Genomic DNA, 27,620 nt, shown 5'->3' on the forward strand with positions numbered 1-27,620 from the left:
ATTCATATATTAAACATTTTTACTCGATCATTTTGTCTCTAAACTAAGAGACCATAGCATAGGTCTTTATGGTGTGGCCTCCAAATTTCCCAGAAGGTGAGGCCTTATGGGGTAAATCAAGTCCAAAAGTTTCAATAATTAAAAAACTAAATTTTACTCTTTTGTAACCATTAACTTTCAGTTTCCAATTTTTGTTTTTTCAATTATTGTATTTAAATAATAAAAACTTTTGGCGCTCATTTAGTTCCACAGTGCCTCTGACCTCTGGGATCAATGTGGGTTCCCACAAATGTTTAGTCGGATTGGGATGTGGGGAATCTTTATCAAGTTCCTTTAGTCCCATAGCCAAATTCTCACCATGAAAGCTGTAAACTGTAAAATTAACCAGAAAACAAATTCTTCTACAACATTTGGGCTCAAGAGGTTTTATAAGAAAAACAAAACTGTCAAGAAAAATAAAAAAGAAACTTTTTTCTTTTGAGAAAATAATTTATTTTGGAACACAATAACCATATTTCCTCACATAATTCGATCACACACACCACTGGTTTTCTTCAACAAAAACACCCAGTGTTCAATGTCCAAGTACATCATGTTGTGTGACTCTGTGTGCCCCTTCTTGTGTCTCCCTTAACCGTCATAAAGGATCAAAATGTCTGTAAACATTAAATTAAAGCTGTATAATGTAGATTAACTCACTGTGGGCTCTCATCCACTTGCTTGTGCTGATAAGAACAAAACATTTAAAAAAAAAAAAAAACTACACTGATGTTAGTCTGGATCCATTGTGATTTTTTATCACTGACATATAAAGTCAATTGAAATTTTGAAAGTTTCCAATTAAAAATGAGCTCACAATCTTGAAAGAAACACTTGAATTACTGGGGTGGGTTAAATACACAGGAGCACATTCTCATATCAACACAGTAAAATAACATTTCAGATCCCACACTCCATGAAGAAAATTATCTTAATGTATGACATATTTTGGTCTAACACACTATCTCCCGTCACATTAAAATGATAAAAGAATCCCTCCTGGTTGGTTATTGCCTTTATTCCTTTATATATCTTTATTCCTTTATATATCTCTTTAGCTTTTTTTCAATATTAAAGTGAAGAAGTTTTGGTTTTTGTCAATCAGAGGTGGTGATATGACACAGTATGTGTACTCATCAACACTCACGCTCTGATACATTTGCACAAGCAAATAACACAAGAAATAAAAATACAAAATACAAAAAATCCCCCCGGAAAAATCGACTAGAAAAAAATATATCCAAATAATACATCCAAACCTGCATTTTTGTGCAAAGTTGGGGTAGAGGCAAGAATCTCAAAAGAACACAAACGACTCTTACTGCAGAAACTGGGTTTGTGCTGGTGTCATCAATATTCATCTTTTTTTTTTTTCTTTGCGAGCCAGAGTAAATCCAATCCACAGCTGATTTTGTTAAAATGAGAGCTGTGGACAGAGTGAACCATGAACCACGATGAATATAATCTCACTGCAGGTGAATTAAATGAGAGGAAGTCTGCAGTTGTAGTTTGTTCTCTCTGACAGCAGATGGCAACAGTGATTTGTGGTTTGAATGATTCAGGGCAGCTGCAGAGCGAGAAGGTGGTGGCTCAGACAGACATTATCTACACATCTCAGTTAGGGAGGCACCAAACCAAACGCCAAACGCTTTAATGTGTCGGTCTGCAATCAGCCTTGATGTAACTGACCCACATTAAATACATTTTCACTGTCAATGTCGTTATAAAATTCAGGGTCATGAATAGCGGGCTGTCGACCTACTGCCACAACCATCTCTGCTCTTTTTTTATCTAACAGTACATAAAAATGATTGAGTCCCACACAGATACAGATTTTAAAAGAGGGCACTGGTATCGGAGCCGTGCTTGGTATTGGCACATACCCTGAGTTGAGAGGGATAAAGTTGGATCCCTGTTTTCAATCTTAGCTAAGCCAGCATCAGTGAGATTAATACCTGGATTTCATAGTATTTGCACAGAATAATCTCCACAAAAGGAGGTTAAATTTAAGCCAATTACATCTCAAAAACCAACAGATCTCTATAAACTGTGAAATTATCCTTGAGCCAAAGCACAAGCGATTTAATTTGAGTGGTGATCAGAATCACCGTTGCAGTGCTATATGACCCAAACTACTGTTTCCGAGGTCAAAAATGAACTATCATGGTCAAGATAATTATTTTTTAGTTGTAATGTTGCAACTAATGGACACAAAAATTAAAGCTCTTTCCTAAGTCCTGCCCCGGTAGTTACTGGTGCTGGGCTGGACAAAAAAGACGAAAGAGATATGAGGGCAACGTTTCCAATTATCCGGTGATGTAGCTTTAAAAGGCAGACAGCAAAGACTACAGTATGTGATGTAGAAATATTTTCATGTTTACTTTCATGAACAAGGCAAAATTACACAAACTGAGGCTTTCTGTCTCAACAAAGAAGGCAGAAGTGGAGACCGAGGATGACAAGATTATCAGTCAAAATTGCTCCTGCACTGCCAGATATCTGTGGATCTGTATTTGTTATCTATGTATTCATTACTGACTACAGACTTTGGTGCTGACCTTACCAAGCTGGCACCAGACGTCAATTTGACGTCGGGAAGTCGCTGGACTGTTGCATTTGACAGATATTTTTTTTGTTGAAATGAAAATCGGGTTGACGATATTTTAAATGTCTAGCCATGTTATAATTTCATGCTGTATGGACGTTAACATAATGACATTTTGTAGACTTTGGATTTTGTTCTTCACACTTTATGATTAAAACGTTGAATTTTGGTTACTTGACGACACAACTTAAAACCAGCAAAATACTAAAGTCATCAGTCGTTAGTATGCTGTGCTGGCATTTGATGTTATCTTGACGTATAATTTTTATCACCTAACGTCACAACCTAGATTAAACCAAATATCAACGTCAATTGATGTTGGTGGACAGTTTACCTAACATTACTTTGGGGCGGCACGTAGCCTCAAAGACATAATATTAACTAAGGGATCTTTTCTGGCTGACAAATATTAATGTCATGGTCAAAATTTTTCAGCATCCAACCAACAGTATCAAAAAAATGTTAACATTACTACAGATGTAGCTATAGGTTAGCCAGCGTTTTACTAACATATGCTAACTTAAGATGTGACCAAACACAACGAAACGTTCCTGAAGTTTGTGACAGTCCTCCAGCCACACCTTTAAACCATCAACATTTTTAACTAGCACATAGCATATCAAAGTATAATAGAAAAGAGGAAAGGTGGCTGAAGTTTTGCTGGGTTTCAGGCTTGCTCAGCTGTTTTTGGAGCATGGAGCGAAAAGGGGCTTGACTCAGGAATGGTCAATTGTCATGCAATCCCAAACTTCCTGTGATTCAAATTTTTAAAAAAAAAACAGTTACAGTTACAAATACTATTAAACCCAGATCTCATAACAAACTAATCTTTGGCCTAAACAGCTTTACAAGATGCTCTGCTGTCAATCACTGCGTGTCCCTTCATCATTTCAAACCATCCATCTGTCTTATCACAGTGTTCAGATTACTTGGCTGAGAAAATGCCTTGGAGGAAGCTTCCTAAGCCCTTACAACAAGGTTTACAACATGTCCTCATTTAGATTCAGGTTTTAGAAAGTCCACAGGTCCCATTATTGCAGTATGATTTCATCCAGACACGTTTCAACAGCTAACGCTCAGCCCAGTCAAAAAAACAAGAAAAGCCTTTCAATGCTGTCTTTGCAACAAAAATATTCCCTTGCATTAAAATCTGTCTCATCTTTCTTGCATGCAGTCTTCTCCATCTAATTACACAATATAACAATCACCACCATGATGACCAGTAGTACAAACAACCCACTAAAGAAATAAACATTTGGTTTAGTGTTGGTATCCTTAGCCCTCCTACTCATCACACCTCACAGCTCAGATTATAAAGAGAAATCTGCAGCGCACTGGTGAACTTTAGGAGGACCACATCGGCCAATCAGTCGGCTGCATCTTCAAAATCAGACCCCACAGAATATTCAAAATCATATTGAGATGTTTGCACCAAATGAGGTGTTTAGAGGGTGGATTGCTAATGTCTGTGCAGTGAAAGAAGGATATCAAAGTCTTGGCTGGACCTGCAGCTGATCAAAGGCAGATGAAAGAGTAAGAGGGCTCAAAGACAACAGACAACACAGGGAACATTTGAGTCATCTAACTTTTGGTTATCATCCTCGCTCCCTCCGGTTCTTGCTCTCGGTCACATGAGAGCTAAACCGTCAATAATCTCCATACACCTGCGCTTTGACGAATGAGGAGGGGAAAAAAAAGATTGTGCCATACAGGGTGTAAAGTGCATTGAATCAAAGTGATAAAATGCGACGGTGGGAATGTGCACGGATCCCCTCTGGGGTTTATCCCTGGTCATGAAGTGCCCAGGGGATGTTGGAAATAATGCGTAAAATCCCACCATAATACTTTTCTACTGTACATTTTCTACAAACAACAAAGCAACAGGTCACCCAAAAAAACAGACGTTATAAGGGCCGACAGACCATGAACAGAGAATCTGGATCACACCTACCGAACACAAAGATCACATGCTCCGTCACGGGTCTCTAACTCTCGCTCTGCACAGGCGAACACACACATACACACTACATTTGTGAGTTACATACAGACTACAAAGACGCTGCGTTGGTTAAGACAGCAGACTAGGCTATATGGCCTTGGCGGTGATAAGCAGTGAGCTTCTTACAGGTGCAGTAAATCAGCACCGACTGCAGCACAGTCCTTGATTACTGTAATAGGAGGCTTCTTGTGTGCTTGGACTACTCTAAAGTGGTGCTCTCACTTTCCTTTAAACGCCAGCTTGACTTCGTCTCTCCTCATATTTGGTCGACACCTCCATGAGCCAAGGATCATTGTTGTGAAGAGAAACAAAATGTTCCTGCTCTGATTTCAAAGTCTTTGCAACGGAAAAAAGAGCACAAAGGCAGTTAGTTGTTTTTGTTCCTTCACATACTGTAAGGTGATTGTGATTACGAAGGGGAACTGTGGTGAAGGCGAGACGTGTTCGATCGGGATGTGTGGGTCGGGAGCGGTGAGTAGCACCAGAGGAGAAGGCAGAGAAGAGAGAGCAGTTTAAAGTTTAATTCAGGTGTCTCCTCAGTGCTGGGGCAGTGGTGTTGGAGAGGGGGAGAGGGGAGGAGAGAGAGAGTGAGAGAGATACAGAAGTCAGAGGTTTACGCTTTTTTCTCAGCGCAGGAGCTCTCACTCAGGTGGCCACTTTGGCACGGCGGTTTCTGTTTCTCCCACTGGCACATGGCGTTGGCGTAGCCCACAATCACTTTGTCCATCCAAGTGAGCGGCTGGGGGAAGAGCACCGCGCCCTCGAAGAAGCCTAGGTGGCCTCCGTGTAGCGTCAAGGAAAAGATCACATTCGGCTTCTTTGCTGAAGGATGACACAGCGACACAGTAATTAGGCTGCTGTAGTCTGCACGGAGTGACATCATCAGTATCTGAAAACCAACACTGCAAACGTCCAAATATGGGCTTGCCAGGGGTTATTTCATGCCAGTTACAGATAACGAAGGTGTGTTTACATGGTTGAACAGATAAGAGCATGACTCAACTTCTGGCAGGTATGTTTCACAGCTGAGAGTTTGAGCTAATCAATAAATGGCCACTAGAAAAAAATTGGAGCAGGGTGCATCGACTGGTCTTTACTAAGCCTGGTCCTAACCGCAAAGTCAGTCTTTAAAACGGACTTTACATCGATTGCACCAACCAAACTTTACATCTTAGTGATGACGCCATTATCTAAAAGATGCCCATGCGACTGTAGTATAGCAGCATATGCAATTCTCAGAGACATTTTTAACATTTCAGGCTGTTGTGCTAATGTCAGAGACCACTGATAATCTGTGCAACTCATTTCATAGTAATTTCCTCTATCCATGTCACATCAGTTTTGCACTGCCCCACCCCTTCAGCAGACCAGCGGCCATTCTTCATCTTTTCATTCCAGTGAAGAAGTAAAGCAGAGTATGAGCAATTCTTTCTCTCCAATATACTGAGATGAATACTGAACCCAGAGGCCACATATCTCCCAAACATTCTGACAATAAAGTGGAATTTTTCAGACTGACAAATCACGAGGAAATGTCTCCGTCTCAGCAACACACTCTTTCAAGATCTCCCAACAACTGCAATGATCTTGCAATTGGTTGATTTCAAGTATTGAGCCAGCATTTAAAAACAGGTGGCGAAATCAGGAACAGCCATTAAATCTGTACTGTATATAGTGATGCATTGTTCTGATTCTGCTTTCATCCATCCACACGTCGTCCACAACACTTCATAACCAATTGGGGGGATGCAGGCTAGCGACAACTGCACCTACTTAGGAGACCAAAAGTGTATTTCATACCATTGGTGCAGCTTTTCATGCGTTATCTTCTCTTATTGAGCATCATGGTAGTGTGTAACTAGTTATTTATAGATGGCAGCACCTTAATGGAGCATCAAAGAGCAAGAAAAGGAAATTTTATGGACACTGACACAGCTGTAACGTACATGCGTGTCTGAGTTTGACTGACAGCAAACATGTTGGCCTTTTTAATGATTTAGCCACTATAATAAAGGCTTTTTAACGTAATTCCTCCTCATTTTTCACATTTTTGCAGTGCCTGGATTTCCTTCCTGTTTATGTATGGGTGTAATGTTCAGGTGTCCACATACTTTTGGACATGTTATTCATAACTGACAAAACAGGATTGAGGGCTACACCTGCACACCAATTTATATAACTCTCCATTAGACACAAATGGGTGTTGACTGACTGAACTTGTGTTTTTCCACAGTCTATTAGCACGGTAAAAGGTAGCAAATTTTTGTTATTTCATTAACAATAAATAAACCCTGAACTTAAAGTAGGTCACCTCCAACAAACTGCAGATGTAACATTAATCTCTTTCTGATTGCTGTATGAACCTATGCAGAGCACTGCAGCTCTGGACAACCAGGCAGCATGGTCTCTTGAAAAGGATTGGCCTGGATCTCTTTATTCTCCTGCTCTAATCTGGGTTAGTGGGCTAGTCTGATGCGGTTGACTTGTGATTAAGATCCCGCAGGGCTTTCACCACTGTGCACTATTCATGACAGCTGCTGGGTGTGCTTGTCCAGACCAGGAACCACCACCCAAACGGGAACTGTGTGACAGGTGTGAACAGAACGGGCTGGAGAACGGCTCGTACTAAAAAAAAAAAAAAAATCAAGCTTTGAGGACAAACACATAGGCATGTCAGGATGCAAAATTATTGTTTGTAGTTTAAAACCTGTTTCCTGTGCAGCAGTCATCCTTGTTAAATGTTATCTAACATTGTACTTCAGCCATGTTTGGTATAATGCAATAAAGAAACACTAACCTATGAACTGACCAAATGTAACGCTTTTACTTTGACATAACCACCTATACAGGAAGCTGAAATTTTTATCATCAAACATATATAATCCAAGCTAATTACAGCTCCAACACAGCAAGAGTATTTCTGTTGAGTCCCTTGTGTCTGAGTCACTGTAGCAAATTTTAGGTCGAAGGGCAGCTGATCCTCATTTCAGTAAGAGTCACTCTCTCGAGACACATGTAGGACAGAGTCACAAGTACTTCCAGTCAGGACTCATCCACCCACCCCCACACACAATTACATGAGGGGCTGTCTTTTTCCAAAATAGTTTAAGTGGTCAGTAAGTTTAAATATAGCACAAGCTGATGAGTAGCAAAGTGTAGGCTCCCTCTTCTTGTTTGTAAAATGAGGCTCAACACTGTGCACAGTCCCTTTAAGGTTAACCCTTTGAAACTGGGAGTCAAATCATTTTTCTTGTGTGTTTGCAAGTATTTTAACCTTGAACCCTGTACAAAGTGGTTCTATTTCTTTCATAAATGTGGGGAAAAGGCAATTATCAACTTGAGAAGAAATGTTCCACAATTTGCAAGATATTAGTGGATTTTGAAAGAAAAAACAAAAGAAGGAATAAATACATTTTTAAAAAATGTAATTAGCAGTAACATATTTTAAATAATTTTACAGAAGATAATTATATTTTTTAAGCACTTTTTTTCGAGGGCATTTCGTTGTTTGTTTTACATCCTTTCTCTTTTCTTTACTAATTTTCAAGTGATTTTATTGTGCATTTTCTTTTTTTCACTTATTTCTTGCAAATTCTGAGGTCATTTCTTCTTAAGTTTGTTTTATGCCGTCTTACCATGTTAGTGAAAGAAATTCTGACAATTTGCTCAGGTTTCAAAGGGTTAAAGAGACTGAAGGAGGGACACTCAGCTAACGTGTCACTTAGTGTTGCAGCTGCTGTAACACACCTAAAGACTTTACTTATAGAGTTGACTTTGGTGCCGCACCCTGTCCTGTTCGAGGTACAGAGCCAACTCATCAGAGGTTCTTTTGAGATTGCAGACATGTTTTCTGAAAACCAAATCTGGGGTGTTAACTGCAGTCATAACTCAAACAGGACCAGCCTGTATTTAAAAACCCTGTGAGTCAATACAGGACCAACTGCAAATAAGTGCAACGATCTTCCTGCAGGTACTCAAAAAACTTAAGTACAGAGTTACAATGTATGGAGACAACTATTGACATTACATTACTTTATCAGTCCGTTATTTCTGCTTTTTTTGAATCTGGGAATTGTCAGCAGTATTACATATTCAGTATGACTGAGTGTTATTCTTTTTTTCAGATTGTCAGTATTATTCAAAATCCTAAAAATAAGAATCCTGTTTATTGTCAAGTAGGTTTTCATGTACAAGAATAGTATTGGAGTATTGGTGCAAAACTACTAACAGTAAGAAAAAAGTCAAGAAAAATAAATATAGAATGGAAAAATTACAGTTAAAATATGAGAAACACACACACACACACACACACACACACACACACACACACACACAACCCCACAAGCACAACTCACTAGTCCAATGATGCCTCTCCCCAACAACCAGTTCACAAGTTACGCAAAGGGACGCAGCAAAAGTGTATGTCCATGTTTGTCTATCTGTGTGTGTCTGTCGATAAAGTTTGGCTATGTTACGAGAATCTGTTTTAAAGTTATGCACCTTTTTATGAAAAGCCACTCTCACTGCCCATAATTTTCCAGTTGACCAGCACATATATTCACTCACACACACTTGACCTCCATTCCAAATTCAATCCTCATAGGGCAGAAACTATGGGCACTAAAGGGTGAGGGACGTATTTTTGGACTGCCTGACAGATAAAGCAACCTACAAAGCTGTTGGTCACATCTAAAAATATGCCCAATATAACTGTTTTCAAATGAAAGAGCTGAAAAATTTCACCACAGGTGTGGATTTTTTTTGACAAATATGCAAAATATTGTCTAGAGGATGTGCAAAGGTTCACAGTATGAAGAATAAATATAATATGTGCAAATTAATGCACAGAGATAATAGCCCAAAAGATGTGCGTCACTGTAAGGCATATATACAGATGGGAAGACGTTCATCATGTAGTGACTATGGGGGGGATAAGCGTCAGTGTCAGCGGGGGTCCATACGTAGTGTAAAATCTGTGGGGGTTTTTTGGTTTAGAATATTTTTAGTAATTCTGATCTGCAGCATTTGAGCCTTTTCACCCCTTTTTTCTTCCCATTTTTAATGAAAGAACATCGAGAGCTTTTCTACACCAAAAAGAGGACAGAGTTTACTCTTAAATGCACTGAAGAGCATTTTCTTGTCAAAGAAAAAAAGGGAATTTTACTTGGTTCTAACTAAGATGCATATTTAGCTGCATCTTTTGAGGTCATGAGTTTGACTATGAGATTTGTTTTTCCACCTGTTGCAGCCAAAGCACAGTTACAACAAGCCTAATACTGTTTGTTCCAATCATTTAAATGTGAGCTGAATCAAATGAAATACATAAATTCAGTGTTACCAAGTAAATATACAGTTAAATTCTAGTTTCTGGTTGCCGCGGCGAGCGTAGATAAAATAGCCGTTTTTAACACTGAGGTTTAGTACTGCTGCTGTTGCTATGACAGATGCTGTTAGTTACCTGCTAGTGTGCGAGGGATGGTGAGCAGTGAGTCATGAACCAGAGGATCATCTGCAGAGTTCACTAGCAGCAGTGGCACATTTACCTGGAACATAAACAGCACAAATCCATGCATCAAATGAGAAAACATTTAAAAAGAGAAAGATAAGATGAGCTGATGTGTGGTGTATGCAAAGGCAGTTCTTACATTGTGAATATAATGAACGCAACTCTCCTTCTCATAGTACTCTTTGAGAGAGCTGTGACCGTGGAATTTTCTGTTGAAACCCAATAAACAGGAAGTGTTATTAAATGCTAAACAATAAAAAGAAGTCACAAATACATATTCTAATTCTAACCACTGACAAATAAATGAATATTATCATAAAAAAAAACACAGATCTGCACTGGGAGCTGTGACTTTCACTGGAAGGAATCTCAAACTATGTTTCACAACATACCTCATGATGTTGTCGTCGATCTGCATGAGGGACGTCGCTGTGTACAGGCGACCAAGATCTAGATCTATCATTTTAACCGGGCTTCCTCCAAACAGACTGTGCCTGTAACATGCAAAAACAACACAAGGTGTATACACACACACACAAACATTATTCATATAAAACATGTTGAAATCAGTGACTGCTCAGCTTGCGCTAAAACTCAAACAGGGGTGGAGTGCAGTACGGGACTGTATGGACATTTCTGGGGTATGTAGGGTGGGGTGAACCTTGTGTTTAACTTGTTTTAAAAAGCAAGACTACAGAAAGTTCTAACTTTTTTATTTTGACCTTTCTCTTGACTTTTAAAAAAACTGTAAAAGCCTTTGACTAATATCTCCTGTTAAAAATAAAAAAGTTGGCACAACTCAACTCTAACAAAAAGTGAAAAGTAAAAAGAATTTAAAGGAGCTGAATGCAACATTCAGAACATTAATTACAGCATGATGTAAATGCATGGTCGAGTAATGACTCCCTGAGCACACAATGACATCCTGCACCCTCTCTGTGTGTGTCGCAATCCCAGCTTATCTTCTCTTTGTTGTGGTAGACAGTCCTGCTGCATGTGCATGTTAGAGGACGTGACACAAAGGTAGCAATGACGTCATTCTGTGCTCAGGGCGCCAATACTCTAACTCAATATGCTATACTTTTACAAAATGCTGTACTTTATATTTCTAAGAGCAAACTCAAGACCTATTTATTTAGTCTGGATTTAAATAGTACATTACCTATTTATTAATTTATTGACTATTTATTTATACATTTTACATGCATATCATTTTACTATTATTATCATTATTGATTATTATTTCCATTTTACTTTTTTTAATTAAAAAGTCATTGCTTTGGATCTCTGTGTGTGTATGTATGTGTGTGTGTGTGTGTGTCTGAAAAGTGCAATACATCTAAAATCTGATTGTTTGATTGATTGATTGACTGAGAGTGTGTGTGTGTGTGTGTGTGTGTGTGTGTGTGTGTGTGAGAGTGTGAGAGTAAAAAGTGCAATACATATAAAATCCGTTTGATTGGTTGATTGAGTGTGTGTGTGTGTGTGTGTGTGTGTGTCTGTATCCCATTGGCTATCTAATAACTCATGCAGTAATTACTGCTGATATCAGGAAGGCGTCACAGAAGAAGACACCCACCCTCTGGTGAATTTAGAGCACTGTTTTTTTTGGCAAACACCGACAAACATCATGTGGACAGAAGTTTACAAAAATGAACAATCGGTAGGGGAAACTAAAATTGGTACTGCATGGATCAACAGTCATACCTGTGTGACAGGATGATTTTCTTCATGTTGTCAGCCATGAGAAAGTTATAGAAGCGTCTGAACTGGTCCCACTGTAGGAATGTTTCCTGTGCTCTGAGAGAAAAAGACAAACACACAGGAAGTTAGCTTTGTGCAGCCTGTCTGCATTCCAACAACACACTAGATGTCCTGTGTAATCCACTGGACAAAGAATCACGCTGGTGGAGAGCAGCAATGGTGTCGGGCATTAACATGCAGCTCACTGACAGAGAGCCAGCTAAGCCAACACAACTGCTATAGATATTTAACAATTAACTAATCATAAGAAGGGATGTTTTCCTTGTTCTTTCTGGCACTGCAATGCCAATCACGTTTGATTACATTGATAAAGATAATCAAAAGCATGATTTTATACTTGGAAAAGAGGGAGAGCCACAGCTCTGAAGGCATGTATTCGAGAGGAGAATTCATTAAAGTGGAAAAACTGCATCCAATTTCACAAAAGGCCAGTCTCTACAACACACACCCTTCTCCACTGCCTTCATCCAAACTTTAACAGACCCAGCCTGTCATCTCTGCCAACAGACGCTGGCTGCATCTAAAACACAGAAGGCGTGGCTCGGTCCAACATGAGCACAGGATACAGACTCTGCTCTAACACCCACATCCACTGCTGGTTCAAAAACAACGCTGCAGTACATTTGTTTGTCCCGCATGATTCACAAATGTCACACTATGCACACAAAATGTTTACTCTTAACATGCTGTCAGACAGCTGGTTCAGTTTACTGCACTGCAACGACATACTCTTCTGGTCTTTATGCCCCTCTGATTAATTAAAGGGATTTAAGCAAGGATGCATAATATAGAATCCACAGTCTGAACACTCAAACCAGCCACACAACAAATCGTCTGATGGCCCTTCAGGACAAATTTCTAAAACATATCGGTCTTGTGTTGTGCTTCTGTGAACAGGGGCTGCATTTTAGTCACTTGAAATGACACGCAGACAAACTGCACACTATCTAACTTACAAAGAAATCAATTACAAAAATTTATTGAGATGTTTCAGTAACTATAACTTCATCAGGCAAAACGTTTTGTGATATAGAGAAGACATCTTAAGTAGGGAGTAGCTGTGAGTTTGCAGTCAACCGCATTCCCAACATGCAGTGAGGAGGCATACAAACCAGATATCAATTCACTGTGACAATCTACAATATCACACATAGAGATACAGAGTAAAAAAGTAAAATACACTGTATAGTGACAATCATAAACATACCACAGGCTGTTTACATTAAATAGGGAGGTTTTTCTCAATAAATGCCTGAGGGTGAAACTGCATTCTCAAAAATACATTTCCAAATCTTGCAGGCTGATTTAGAAGATGAACCTGCAGGGATATGTTTATTTAAACTGACCTATCTAATTTATCTATCTGTTTTTGGCAACGGTGGCTTTGAGATGACAGCCTCAGTTCCTCACCAGAACGGGCTGTCTGAGCGTGAGGTAAAGTGATAAAAAATATTCTGAATATAATGTACACTTAAGCTGATATTGGTTCTTTTAGGTGTTTTTTTATGTGGCTAAAAACTGACAAATTGGGGTAGAATTTGTGCAGCATCTGACTCGGTACAGTTTTTGTAAACAAAGACTGTGATTCAGTCCATAACAAACAGAGTAGCTGAATGATTTCAATAGCTGAAAAGAGTTTCTTGGTAGACTAAACATGTGATTATATAATGCAAGCACTAATCATTTTGTGGCATTATGCTGAGCTTCATTTATATTTAGAAATGTGTGCACATCAAGTGCTAGTGGTATAAAGGGGCTTTGATGATACAATGCATTTTAATTAAGAGATGAGAGGAACACAACCCACCTGAGAGCGCTGTACCCCTGACAGACGCTGACACAACACAGCACTCGCTCCTGGTTCGTCCTGTTCTCGCCCAGGAACTTACAAACGATGTTTCCACCCAGACTGAAGCCCACCACGATCAGCTGGGTCTGAGGATACTGCCGCTTGATGTAGCCGACCATGGCTGCAAACTCCCATGTGCACCCTATGAGGGCAAACAGTGCTTGAGTTACAAATCAATACATAACACCTCTGTAGCACGGGATGTTTTTTCTCTGCTCAGCAGTGACAGCTGAAGGTGCCTTTGGCTTAAAGCAATTAATTCATGTCTCTTCCAGTTTTTTGGTTTTGTTTTGTTTTTCAAATAAACTTAGGTGTTAAATATCGTTTCATTTGCAATCCTAGAAGCATTGGAGATTTTCTTACATTAAATACCTTTAACTAAACCAGGTTACATCCAAATAAATTTAAATTGCAATAAGGGGTAAACAGCTTATCAGCCTTGCCAATTAACGGGGCGATATTTGGCATTGTGCAGATTATCTATATTGGCGTTTTATTTCAATGATCGACGATAAAATTAATCAATTAAAAAGTGCAAAGAATGTGTCAGCATGGGAGGAACTTCTACTTTAAAAAACCTCAAGAAGTTATTTTTATCTTTTCATCTTTTATATACATTTTCACTTGGCTTTATTTAAAAAACATTTCTGGGAACTTGCTGTATATGACATTGAACATTTCAGTTTTGATTTAAACATAAAGGCATTTAAACAAAGTTTTTTGTGGAGTTTGTTATATTCCTAATTCTAAATATTGACAGAAAAATGTTCAGTGTTATTGTAAAAGCATATCTGTTCCAAATATCTGACATTAGTCTCATTAACTACCAATAATCAGTATCTGTATCAGCCATGAAAAATCAATATCGGTCAACCCCTAGTTGACCGATATTGACATTTCAATTATATTTAATGCTATGAGAAGGGCTTCTGGTTAAAAAAAAATGATGATGCAGTATTACTGATCATCACACCAAATAAAATCCTTTTTCTGCTTTAAAAACTGAGTCATCATTCCAAGATAAAAAGGTAAAAAGGAAAAAGGAGACTCTGGGATGACAAGAGAGTGAAAGTGAAAGCCTCACCATAGGTAAACATGCGTGGAGAGGTGAGCTCGATGTTGGGAAGAGCTCCCAGGTGGTTCAGCACAGCACAGCGGTAACCTTCCCTCTGGGAGTGATCCACAAATGTTCGGATGTAATGCTTCTCGCTGTGGTTACCAATACCAGGGCATATCACCATGGTGATGTCATCTGGTGAAACAGGCAGATGGATTGGAGAGATATTAGCCAGAGAGAGATATGTGAGCACAGAGACTGTCACTCTCCTGAACAGCACATCACTGGGAGCAAATAAGGACAGGGCTTTTTTAGTCTGTCATATGTAGCTTTAGCAGAACAATCTGGAAAACGTAACGCTACTTTTTTTTAGGAATTAAATGTCATGTGAGTCTTAAGCTTTCTGAGAGGATCAGGAGATCAAAGTTGAGGTGGTGGGATCAGGGTTCAGCTGAGGGATTCAGAGAAAGGAATCCATGGGTTCAAAACATGCCTCATTTAAAAATCAATCACTTAAGACTGAGTCATTGTATTTATCTGAAGCTGAGCTGGAAAACTTTAACAGTCAAAGATGGACATAATGCCAGTGGTGAATTTATGTTTTCCATATATCTTCAGTAAAGTCAGGTAAAGTCAGTAAAGTAAAGAGCCCTAGTCCCATGACTCCTTCAATCACGGACCCTCCAATTGCATAAGTATAAACTCTATTAGGAACAACACAATGGGAGAACCCTCAAGACGATCAGTTGAGGCAGAGACAGACACTGAACAGGCATTACAGGAACACACTTGACAAATAAAAGCCTCAGTATAACTACAATATAAAGAAAAATAATTACAAAATAGAACTAAGAACTACAAATTACATGAATCTTTATGTTTGGGATGGCATTAAAGAACACAAAATTCCAGTGGAGGGCAGAAAGTGATGAATCCATAAATAGTGCGAACTAGAAAAACACAATTGACTACATAAAAGGCTTGGATGTCACAAAATGAGTTGGAATCAATCCATTAAAAAAATGGGGGGAAAAGTGATTTTCTCAAATTGACCAATTTGCCCGGTGTATACAGGATCGTTGTTACAATTTACGTTGTCCTCCAGACCTCCTAATGTTGCTAAGATTACACAGCAAACTGATGAAAGTGTAAAAGAATCTAGTGGACTATAACTATTTTGAGTGCAATTTGGGTCCATGAGTAAAACGACTGCTGTCTTGTTTTTGGCCAGGTGCGTAAATGTGTTTATGCAGGCTATAACTTGCTTATTTTTCAGCTCTGTATGTGGATGCACTGGCTCGAGTTAACTAACTTTAGATACTATTTTCTACCTACCGAAGCTATGTTAAGTCAACAATTCCCAGAGATCTGGTGAAACACTGTTATAAATCCAGGTTGTAGTTAAAAACAGAGAAATTGTTACAGCACATTTTATTTGCATCCAACTCAAGGCATGTTTAAAGAAAACCCTTTAACATTAATGTTTGATACTAGTTTTGATCCATATCTGCCACTATTTCTCAGAGAGCTGTTTTTTGTTTTATGTCATCTTTCCTTTTCGTTCTACTTAAAGTGGCCCGTTTGCTCCAAATATAATCAATTGCCATAGTCGCTGCCTCCAGTTGCCTGCCCTCCATCTGGAAAGCGCACTGATGTATGACGTCATATGCAAGGAAGCTATTGGCATCATCTACTAAGTATTATTGAACTAACAGCAACCGACAAAGACAAAAATGTTTGTAAAGATTTTGATAATCACCTCCTGTTCGATGGTCCCCCACTGGCTCAAAGAGGTCAAAGGTTGCAGTGGCCCCGTCCTGCATAGGTAAGTACTTCCTGACTCCACTGGGGTGAGGCGAGCTCACTCGGCCAAGTTTACCATACAGTGCCGTCTGGAGGTGACCGCTCTTACCCCACAGTAAGGGAGGAATGTACCTGGAAAACACAATATTGAACTCTGCTATTAAATTTGATCCAGAAACATGATCTTATTCCACTAATGCACTCAATAACAGCACAAGGTTAATGTCCTGAAATAACATTAACACAAAGCTGCTCTCAGAGGATGCATTTGCATTTGGTGGTTTATGGCACAGACGTGAACATTTGGACACATAGTTTGCATACAAAGTCACATTTCTGTTGCAGCTTTTTGCCTCCGACAGACATTGTCAGTTTGTTGTTTTGGGAAGTTATGCTGAGCATGTACTTGAATTCCTGTTACACCTCTGTAGGAGTTAACTGTAGGAGTCAAGTCTTTCGATTATGTAATATTTTTTTTAAAGATTGTGCCCTATGTTGTGCATTATTATGAATCACCATCTTATTTCCACACTGAGACAAAAAGCATGTGAACAACTTGACAGGAAAACCCCTTTAAGGTGTGTTTTTTTTAAACTGCATGTCCTAACATGTAAAGGGAAGCCACGCCAATGTGGTGTAATAAGCCATAAAAAAGGTGATAAATTACTGCTAAGTTCATGTGACACCGTCATCCAGTACACAAAGGAAACTATTCAAGGCGTGACTCGGGAAAACTGTAGTTCATAGGTTCAGGAAAAGACAAACCAGACTCTATCTGCAAACACTAGCTTTCAACAGAATAAATCGATCTTATTCAGTGTTTGGAATAAATGACACGTTAGCAAATATTACAGCGCCTCTTTCTCACTTTCCCTCAATTATATAACATCCTATCTTGTTAGACTTGCTGACAAAGAGGTGAGGAGTGGGCCCTCTCAGAGGCGAAGAGATGAGATAAACAATATCAACATGACTGTCAACTAAAGCATGGATGCAACGTGGACACTCGTGTTGTACATACTTTACATAGACCAAAACAGAGACAGTAAGTAGCAGCAAAGAGCAGAAAGGCTCAGTGACATCAGCTGTTACACAAGCTTCACCTTTGCTAATGTGCCTCCCAGTAAATACTGCACCTACAAAATACACTCTTACATAAGACAGCTGTCAATCAAAACAAAGTACCCCTTCCATTCGGTGATAATGTAATTACTTCCAGCATATGCTGTAAGTTGAAGCTTAACCGTGGTTTTCTAGAAGGTACTCTACAGGCTTAATCAATGACTGAGGGAAGAGGATAACCTCGTTGCTGTAATGTGGATAGGAGGATAAGCACACTGCCAAGTTAGTTCATCGACAAGAGGCCACAGACAACTTAAATAGGGGTTGACCGATTTTAGTTTTTCAGGGCCAATGCCAATGCAAGGCCGATTATTAGTAGTTAATCAGACCCATAACTGATATTTGGAACCAAGATGTATGTACAATAAAAATGAAAATATTTGTCAATATTTAGAATTTGGAATATTACAAACTCCAACACACAACTTTGTTTAAATGACTTTAGTAAATGTTTAATCAAAACCGTGACTTTAAACATCATATACAGCAAGTTTCTTTGAATAAAGTGAAAATTTAAATAAAAAATAATAAACAAAAATAGCTCCCTGGGGTTTTACAAAGTAAAATTCCTTCCATGCTGACACTTTCTTTGCACTTTTTAATCAACTAATCGTATCAGTGATTATTAAATCAAATGCAGATACAGATAATAGGCAAATTGCCGAATACTGGCCCCAATAATCTGTTGACCTCTAAACTTAATTGTCTATTTGCTCTGGTGGTATTGTTTGTCTTCTATTCAATACAGCTGAAAAGTCCCTATTCACATGCCAAATTAATACATTTTTGACAATGAAAATTACAGGAATGTGTTTTCAAGGGTGTAGGTTTTGTTTCAATATTGAGTGAGGACATATGAAACGGGGTGTTTGGGGATCCTCTCCTGGGAAATTCTGAGTGAAAAAACATTTTTTTGTACTAATATGCACTAATATGTGTATTTTCTGCATCAATTTATGGCAAAAATGTCTTTAATTACAACAAAGTAAAAAAAAAAGTCCTCTGCTGCTTTGGTCAAAAGCACATGTGCTAAATACAGAGGGTGAATGGTCCCCTGCACCCCTCCGAAATCTATGTGTATTCATACAACTGAGGAGTTTTACTTCCTCTTGGAGGACAATAAGCATTTTGTGTTTCTTAACTGATTATTTGTAATTTACAAATATTACTGATGTAAACAAACACTGATCAAAACTTGAAAACAATGATCTTGAAGTTGAATCTTTTAATCTTGGGACTGATAGCAGGGAAGACTTTTGTTTGAATTTGACTGTTTTTATAAACTGGTAAACACGGTGATGTGAGCTGTTGTTCCTCAACGCGATTAGGCAACGGAAAAAGGAAACAGATGTGACAGTGTGGTTTGATGAAGCAAAGATCTGAAGTCCAGATCAAAGTCCAGAAGTAAAGTCACAGGGGACCTTTATTGCTCTTATCTTTTGATTTTGACACTTGTTTTTGTTGGACTCTATTTAACTATAGTTCTGCCTATGTTTAGTCTGGTATTAGTCTTTTAACAAAATTGATAAGCACTCATAACATCACTGCTTCTTTAACATTTAAAAAACTTGAAGTGATGAAACCAAAAGAAGTTCCTGTTGATAAAAAAAGACCTAACACCAATATGAACTTCAAGAAAAGGTTACTTGTTCTGTACTGTCCTCTCTGTAAGCCAATAGCCCTGCGTGCATGTCTGCATACACAGTTAAACAAAATTGCTGTTGACACTGTTAACCTCAGAGCACCCCTCCTATGATCTCTGCTATGTAATTGATCTCTGTTATACAACACCGCAGGGTCACAAACGTGACTTCTCAACAACACAAATGGCGCAGATGCCAACATCAACAGCGCTGACAGCTTCCAGGTCCCTGTTCCTCAAATGCTGCTTAATTAATCCCGTTTATTCGCATCCATCTAATTTGGTTCCTTGAAAGCACTTTGAGGATTCACTTCTTATTCATGGATGAAGTCATCTTGGGTGACAGCATGCTCTTATTTTGAAATAAAGGAACAATTACAGAAAAGTATAAACCAAGAGCAGTACTGCTATGATTGAGTGCTGATCATGTGATTGCAGTTACACACGGTCACTGTGTTGAGAACCGTCCCAGCATGCACCGGAGCAACAGATTCGTTCATGATCTCATTTCATGTGTGTTCATGCATTGTTACCGCCGTCATTTTGTTTCACATTATCCTTCAAAACGCTTCCACGCTTTCATTACTGTTCAACAGTCGCCAACAGTCACAGATGGACTAGAAAGACACTTGATAATCATAAGCCTGTACGAAAATGATACGTTACTAATATTCATTTTTTTAAAGCTTTAAAAGGAACATTTCACCACTTTCCGCCACGTTACTTTAAATTTGTGAAGAAAACGTTTTTTTCACACATGCATCCACAGTGAACAAAAAATCCAAAAGTACATTCTTTATGAATTAAAGTAAACGTGCCTGAGCACAAGTGTCTGATGAGCTCTGCAAGCACAGGCCCAGACACGCTTAGGGCTTTTTGTTCTTAGTGGGAGTGTTTTAAGTCATAATGTTTTCGCAAAAATGCATGTGTGTTAAGTACAGAGCATACATCTTGATAAATGAGACTTGGATTATACTTTACGAGTTGTGTTAAGAGTTTCTGAACAGATGTTTTCTTATAGTTTTGCATTTTTTTCTTTATTGTTTATGACTTCAGTTCACAAAGAATGTTTGCCTTGTTTGGATTCTTAGTTCACCGTTGAGGCATGTACAAATAACGTTTTCGTTATTAATCCTACGCAAAATGTAACAAGTAATTGTTATACAAAAATAGTCATTTTGTGGGATAAGTATTCTTTTTTTATGCATAAATAATTTTCAGTTTAATACATTAAAGTGTTCACATCCCTATTTTAAGACCAAATTAAATGCCATGTTTTCTGGCTCCATTAGTCTGTTTAGGTTAGGTAATCTTTTAATTAAATTTAAACTTATTTGCTCAAAGTTTCAGTTAAATTTGCTTTGGTTCTTTTTCAGCTTCATTTTTTTTATTTTACTATGTTATGGTTGTCAGGTGACTGTGCTTTCTACCGTGATGTTTTGGGATCTTTGCAATACGCTTAGTATGCTTGTTTTTGCTTTCTTATACAAAGCTGCACCACGGATGGGTATTTGTTTGAACACTAGGGTTTCTGGGTGGCTGCTAGTGTGTATTTTGGTTTGAAAGGTTAGATTAGTGTATCCAGGTAGATTTTGTTTACCTCTTTTTCCCTGCTGGCCAGCTGTAGGAGTCAGTGGGGATGTTTTTTAGAGACACAGGAAGTGTGTCCTGTTTTCTTTGTTCTCTGATTTTGCGCCACACACCACTCTTCCCTTTTTCTCACCTCACTGACTCCTCCTCTGCTGAGCAGTTTTGTGTGTATTTTGGTTATTTTGCTTTTGTCAGAAAGCTAAACAATAAATGGTAGCGTTTGTGTTACTACATCAGCTTCATGTTGCATCCCTTACCTGTGAAATCTAATAGGTTTGTAACATATTATGAATCTAGGAGAGCGAGTCAATGTCATCTGCCAGTGACTTCATTTAGTGGATCACAGTGACCTGTCTGGGTCATAATGACCCAGCCAAGTGCTAATAAACCTGCCCATTTGAAGGTTTGGGTTCAAGGACTTGTTGCAGTGACCACAATTCCTGAAAAAAATAAGCCAGCTTTGATAAAAAAAATGAAAACCCAGACTTTTGTCAAATTGTATAAAATAGACACTGTACATTAATCTGCTTTTACCAGTTGCTGTTTTACCAGTTCCCTTTAATGTGCCTTTACCATGTGTTTTAAATGTGAAATGTTAAGCCTTTTCAAAGGAGAATTTCCGCCTCTTTCTAAATATCTATCTATCTATCTATCTATCTATCTATCTATCGTTGAATATGGATAATCTAGTTATCCACGCACAAAGAATGGGGCCCAGGACTTAAATTATCTCAGTTCAAGTACACATTGGGACAAGAGGGAATGATAACAAGCCTGACACAAATGTAAACACCGGTGTGGCCTCATGATTCACTGACACTGCAGCTGAAAGGCAAAGGGCTCAGTAACAATCGGTTATATAAGCAGACACTCGTGATGAGGGCTTCAAGAAAAACACCCTACAGAGCTGAAAGCATTGCAACACCAGCAGACCAAAGGACATGGACACAGATACCCATTCAGGAAAAACAATCAAGTTTATACTTTGTTTGAAGGCAGGTAGAGGACATTAGCACCTAACCTGGTTTGGCCTCCATGGGGAAGACCTGCCTCTCAATACCCTGCACCAACAACCACTGCTTTGCATCAGGCATCATAAACCCAGATGGAAGATTCAAATCATAGTCAACATCAGAGTTGCCCAGAGGGGGAGACTTGCATCGCCATATATGCAAATGTTGTTGCCCTGCGGTGAACGAGTCTATATTTGTGATGCAAGTGTGACAAACCGAGTCTACCTTTGGGATAATCCCCAAAACACACGCCTGGTGTTTAATTCATGCTAGATCTGCCGGCGAAGCCAGACATCTCTGGTACAGACACACTCAGGAGCACTGATGGCAGATGGGACCCCCGCCAGACAAACTGCTACCTCACAGCCCCAGATGGCCGACGAGCAGCGACATCTCCATGGTAACGTTATGAGTGACAGACACAGAGCTGAGAACTCACTCTTTGGTCAGCTGAGGACAGGACTTGAGCAGGAAGCGGTTGAGGGGCGTGTCCTGGTAGGTGAGGTCCGGGGGCGCGGTTGGGCTCTTCAGGTTCAAGCAGCGGACGATGATGTAGAGCACGGTGGCCACCGCCGCCAGCTTCATGCCGTCGAACATTGCCGGCAGCTCTGGTGAGATGGTGTTCACGTCTGACTCGTGGTTGTTCATGATTATTCTGAAAAACAAAAAAAACGGCCCACATTTGTTTAATTGTCTGGTTGGTGAAACACAAATGAACCTAAATTTCAAATTTCAGTCATAATTATACTTGAAGAACTGCATTTTTAAAACAAACTTATACTCCTACTTATTTTTTATATATTAATTCATAAAAAGCACCCCTGTACAAAATAAGAGCATTCTCTTGAGTTTGTGGTAACTGTGATTAAGTTAGAGATGGAATAAAGCACAGATACGGAAAGGGGACATATCTGACGATGTCTGACTGACCTAAATATTCCTCCTGGTGCCAAAGGCGCTGCAGCGACAGATCTGTGGGAATACAGAGTGAGAGCACGTCAGTCAGATAAAGCAGTCAAATTATTTAATACACTCACCTTAATTACATTATAGCTTATTCTCACTACGCAGAATACAGAGGTGCTGACACTACTTAAAATAAATCATTTCATTTAGCAGACAGACTGCACACATTGCTTCTAATGTAATGCACCAATATATTTATACCTTCACACAGATGTTCAAAGCATGAAACAAAGTCATCTGAGCCGTGAAATTACAGAAAAACAGGAACTATAGAGAGTCCAGAATGGCCAAAGTGCCCACCTGTCGCCACAAAAAAAGAGAAGTTGTGGTACAGGATTTCACAAAAATAGTTGACGGTGTTGCCTTTGTGATGTTCAAGAAGTCACATAAACCTGCTGTTAAAGAAAACATGCTGTGACTGCATGTTGCTACTATTGGCTCAGATACATTGCGTAAAATCAAAATGCAATGTTGAAAATGTGTCTTTCACTTACGTTTTATGTTAGTTAGCCTCCTTGTTCCAAACGTCTGAAAAGGTGAAGAGGTGAAGTCACAGTGAAGTGGTCAAACCTGAAGACAAATACAGAAAATACATTTAGCTCTTGATTATATTGCTACATGCTATATGGTAAACAACTGGACTTGCTTGAGTTTCTTGAAGACGTTTCACCTCTCATCCAAGTGGCTTCAAGAGTTCAATCAAGAGTTCATCAAGATAATGGTAACCGACGAGTATTATTTTCCACAAAAAGCACCTTTTTAGAGTTTTGTCACAAACTCTCTCTGGATTAAATGCACCATGAAGCATGTGAAGAAGACAATGTATTACCTAATAGCTGTAGTTTTATCGTCCATTATTGTCGGTCCTGTTCACTATTAAGTTTGTGCAGGTCTGAATGTCATTTGCTCCGCATTGACACAAACTATTTAACTCTGATTAACAGATCCCTGTGTGTAGTTTTTGAACTTCTTATCCTGGAAGACAGTCGATGAGGTGTTGCAAGGATTAGGGTAGACTGAATCACAGTATTGTTGATAAGCTTGTCCAGGATTTCCTGAGTTCTGTTCACCTTTGTTGTCACTCAGATCTCTTGATTAATCCAGCACACAACCCAGTGTTTACGGCTAGCCCTGATGTAATATCATAAAACCCTTTTCTGAATATTGATCTTGAGAGGGAATTCTATAGCTTTGTTGTGAGCGTCTGCTCCACTGCACAGTGCATAAAAACTCAGCTGAACCTGCAGAATTGGACCTGAAAGAAGCTTTTCTCTCATAGATCTCCGCAATTTACTTTGGTGCTGGAATGACTGTGGATTTTGATATTGGATTAATTTTTAGACATATATAAGGTTAAAATGCTGTGAGACTTTCAGGATATAACCATCTCAGACAATATTACAGTTTCAAGGTATATGATATTACATAATTTTCAGTTAAAAACATATGAAAACATTTTAAAAAGAAAGTATGTGCAAAGAGTCACACAGGCGGTAGTGGAGAAGAGTGCCTGCACATGTGATATTCTATGTCCGGATACATTTTTCTTCAGTACCATAGATAAGCAAATCTTCACAGTATGATAACCGTGAATTTTCATATCACTGTATAAAGTTTCACAATATATTGCTGCAACCCTAATCATATATCAAGTAAAAACACTCTTTAAATGTCTCATATCGTGAAAAGTCAGATTTACATGTCTTATCAAATATAACCTGCTTAACTTAAATAAACCTGAAGTTGCAGTTTTGACAGTCCCTTTTTATGTGCCTATAACACATGTTTTAAATGTGTGAATCATGTGTATTGTTGAGGCTTGTCAATAGAGTATTTCATAAAGAGGGCGAATAAAAGTATATACAGGCAGAAAATATGAGAAAATGTGTTTTTTAACATAAAAGCATGTAAACATGTTCTAGCAGAAACTCAAAATACAAGTATGAACCTGAAAAATTAGCATAATATGGGACTACGGTTGCAGCGGTATACCGGTTTCAAGGTATAACTTGGTATGAAAATTGACAGTCATCATACCATGTACATTTACTTATCTACAGTATTGAAGAAAATGCTACTGTACAGAGAATATCACGTTTCTTGTATCTATTTTTAAATAGAGACTTTTTAGACATAGTTCATTTTAAAAATCAAGTTTCAATTATAATCAAAAATGTTTATTCAATGCAAAAGACTCCCGTTTTCATTCATTTAAGAGTCACTGAAAGCAATAATAATATTTCTATAATGCCATGACTGCAATATTTTGTGAGACTGTGAGATTGTTGCCCTGTAAAACTCTGACCATTACAACCCTAAATGGGAGTTTCAAATGTATAAAGAGTTAATTGCTTTTCTACATTAAAATCATTCTAATTCTAATAATTTGGTGTGTTTTCAGCTTAATCCTAAAACACAAACACATTCAGTCCACCTCAATTTATCACTGCTTATCTCGAAGTGTCTTTGACCTCAAAGCACCTCTTGAGGTATCTGGGGCAGGTATATATTTGCCCACATATTTCTGTTTACCATAAAGCCATAAAGTGTTTGTGTGACTCTGCCAGTCCTGTATCAATATGCATCCTGTTAATAATAACAACACATCTCATAATCACTTAAATATCATATCAGAATATGTGATAATATCTGCTCTAGCCAATATATTTATTCAACACAGTGGTGTGGTACAACTCATATACTAACTTAAACCTTTTTCTTTTAGAAGTAATAGATCTTTACAAATACCACCTGTAAACACAACGCAAACAAACATGGTGCCAAAATTACCCCCAGCTCCACAAAACGAGGTTAATTAAATAACCATCCACACAGTTATTGACTGTAAACAAACCCAGAGAGTAAGTCAAGTATATCTGGCAGTTGTGTTAACTAATGCCAAGAGAAAGCGTGTTTATTATAAGCAACGTTGTCACTTAATAAAAGATCCTCTTTGGCATCACAGCAGCTGCTAACATTAGCTCTTCCTTCTTTGTCACGACTCACAACAAGCCAGAGAGGAGTTTAAAGACACAAGGGCGCACACTTCCTGTTGGCTAGCTCACAGAGCGAAGAAATGGTTATAAATAAGCACATTTCTGAACGCCAAAAAATAACAAGTTAACCTGTACATCTGTACGTTTGTGCCGAAAGCAGGGCCAACAGTCCCCGCCGCATCTCCGTCAGCCCTCCTGATCCAGAAAATGAAATCGCCTCTTTGACGAGTTTGCTGACCACCCGTAATATTTTGCGCAGTAACTTCAAATTAAGGCATTAACAAGACAAAAAGCAGCACAGTTATGGCTAGATTTCTTTCTTAATTTTAGCGTTATGTTGCCTAGTTTAAGGATCACAGCATCAGAGTCTCCAACGGTGCATTTTCAGCCGTTAATAACCGATGTAACGAGGTAGCATCATCTGAGCAGCGTTACCAATCCACGCACAACACCAGCAGCATCTTTAGCTCACTTACCTCGGCTAAAGAAGAAATGAATCAGCTCCTTGCTGCTCAGAAGCGACGGGCCTCGTTTTATATTCGTAGCATATCGTTTGCCTGTTTGTTTGTGTAGCTTTGTGCGCCTTTAAATCATAGCTGCAAGGTGTGTAATACGCCCTCTGATTCACAGAGCCGCAGCTAGCCTCACTAGCCGGAGCAGCAGCAGCAGCGGCGCTGACATATCCTGGAAGAGTCTGGAATTTGCACACAGGCGCTTTCATTGGTTAACATGATGATGACGTAACACCCAGACCGCATTTCCACGCCCCCCTTTATGTAAAATATTTACATTTTTCACACATTTCTATGATCAAACGGTGTCTTTTTTTGTAATATATGTTTCACATTATCATGGAGGTGTTCTAGAGATAAATGTTGCATTGCATTACTTTTTTTTTTTTTTTTTTTTTACAAAATTAATTTCTTGAACCTGGCTAACTACGGACAGGAGTTAGAAACTAGAAATCGATATAATCTCTATATGTGAAGCTTCAATTATTTATCTATATTATTACAATTATTATGTGTTTTTGATACTTTCACATTTCCCCGTGGGGCAAAATAGGTTTCATACATTCAGTCATTCAAAGAGAATAGCTTACACATAGGCCTACAATAAGATGCGCAGAAGCTAGTTAAACTGTATGCAAAGATACTCCTATTTACTTAGATATTTTATTAATCACAGCTTTGGAGGAATAATTCTTGAATTGACACTGTGCAGCAAAGTCCTTCTTGGACAGCTCGAGGACATGCAGCCCCTGTTGCGGTAGCAGTGGCCTATAATATCCACCTGATGGCGACAGAGTTTCAGTTTCTGTAATGAGGCTCACAATCCCTGTGATGCACATTTTCTACACCAATACGCAATTAATTATCTGGAAACTGCCAAAGCAAAGAAATATGCACATTCGTCAGGTTCCCAAGCTCGATTAAGTAAAGGAAAATGTAATACTGCACTTTTGCTGCGAAAACATAATAAAAATGCAATTTATACAGTAAAGGATTCCATTAATTGTTTCATTTAGAGAGCATTCAGGCTGACCATATAGGCCTTAGGTAGGCTATATAAACATTAATATGTTTATTTATTGACTTCAGCAACCCTTCTGCCAATAACAAAATGCAAGAGTAAAATTCCTCTAACTGGAAACAAGACGAACCATGCC

General features: G+C 38.7%; 1 protein-coding gene across 1 annotated transcript; it reads right to left on the bottom strand.

Moving 5' to 3' along the window:
• Positions 1 to 468: 468 nt before the first annotated feature.
• LOC121947036 (monoacylglycerol lipase ABHD2) lies at positions 469 to 26,624 on the bottom strand. The gene is made up of 12 exons (XM_042491914.1): positions 26,428 to 26,624; positions 23,450 to 23,525; positions 22,920 to 22,961; positions 22,429 to 22,644; positions 16,579 to 16,754; positions 14,847 to 15,014; positions 13,721 to 13,904; positions 11,857 to 11,949; positions 10,542 to 10,643; positions 10,289 to 10,358; positions 10,102 to 10,186; positions 469 to 5,465 (listed from the first exon to the last, which is right to left on the bottom strand). The coding sequence occupies exons 4-12, from the start codon at positions 22,635 to 22,637 to the stop codon at positions 5,257 to 5,259; spliced, it is 1,296 nt and encodes a 431-aa protein (XP_042347848.1). The 5' UTR covers positions 22,638 to 22,644; positions 22,920 to 22,961; positions 23,450 to 23,525; positions 26,428 to 26,624; the 3' UTR covers positions 469 to 5,256.
• Between the last annotated feature and the right edge of the window lie 996 nt (positions 26,625 to 27,620).

This window comes from Plectropomus leopardus, chromosome 1 (assembly GCF_008729295.1).
Source record: "Plectropomus leopardus isolate mb chromosome 1, YSFRI_Pleo_2.0, whole genome shotgun sequence".
Classification (NCBI taxonomy): Eukaryota; Metazoa; Chordata; class Actinopteri; order Perciformes; family Serranidae; genus Plectropomus; species Plectropomus leopardus.

Bases quoted from the DNA above. Each gene is read 5' to 3' on its own strand.
- LOC121947036 (XM_042491914.1), bottom strand. From the start codon at position 22,637: ATGAACAACCACGAGTCAGACGTGAACACCATCTCACCAGAGCTGCCG. The intron at 10,359-10,541 runs GTATGTTGTGAA...GGGTTTCAACAG, and splicing joins ATCGACGACAACATCATGAG to AAAATTCCACGGTCACAGCT. The intron at 5,466-10,101 runs GTAACTAACAGC...GTCATCCTTCAG, and splicing joins CATCCCTCGCACACTAGCAG to CAAAGAAGCCGAATGTGATC.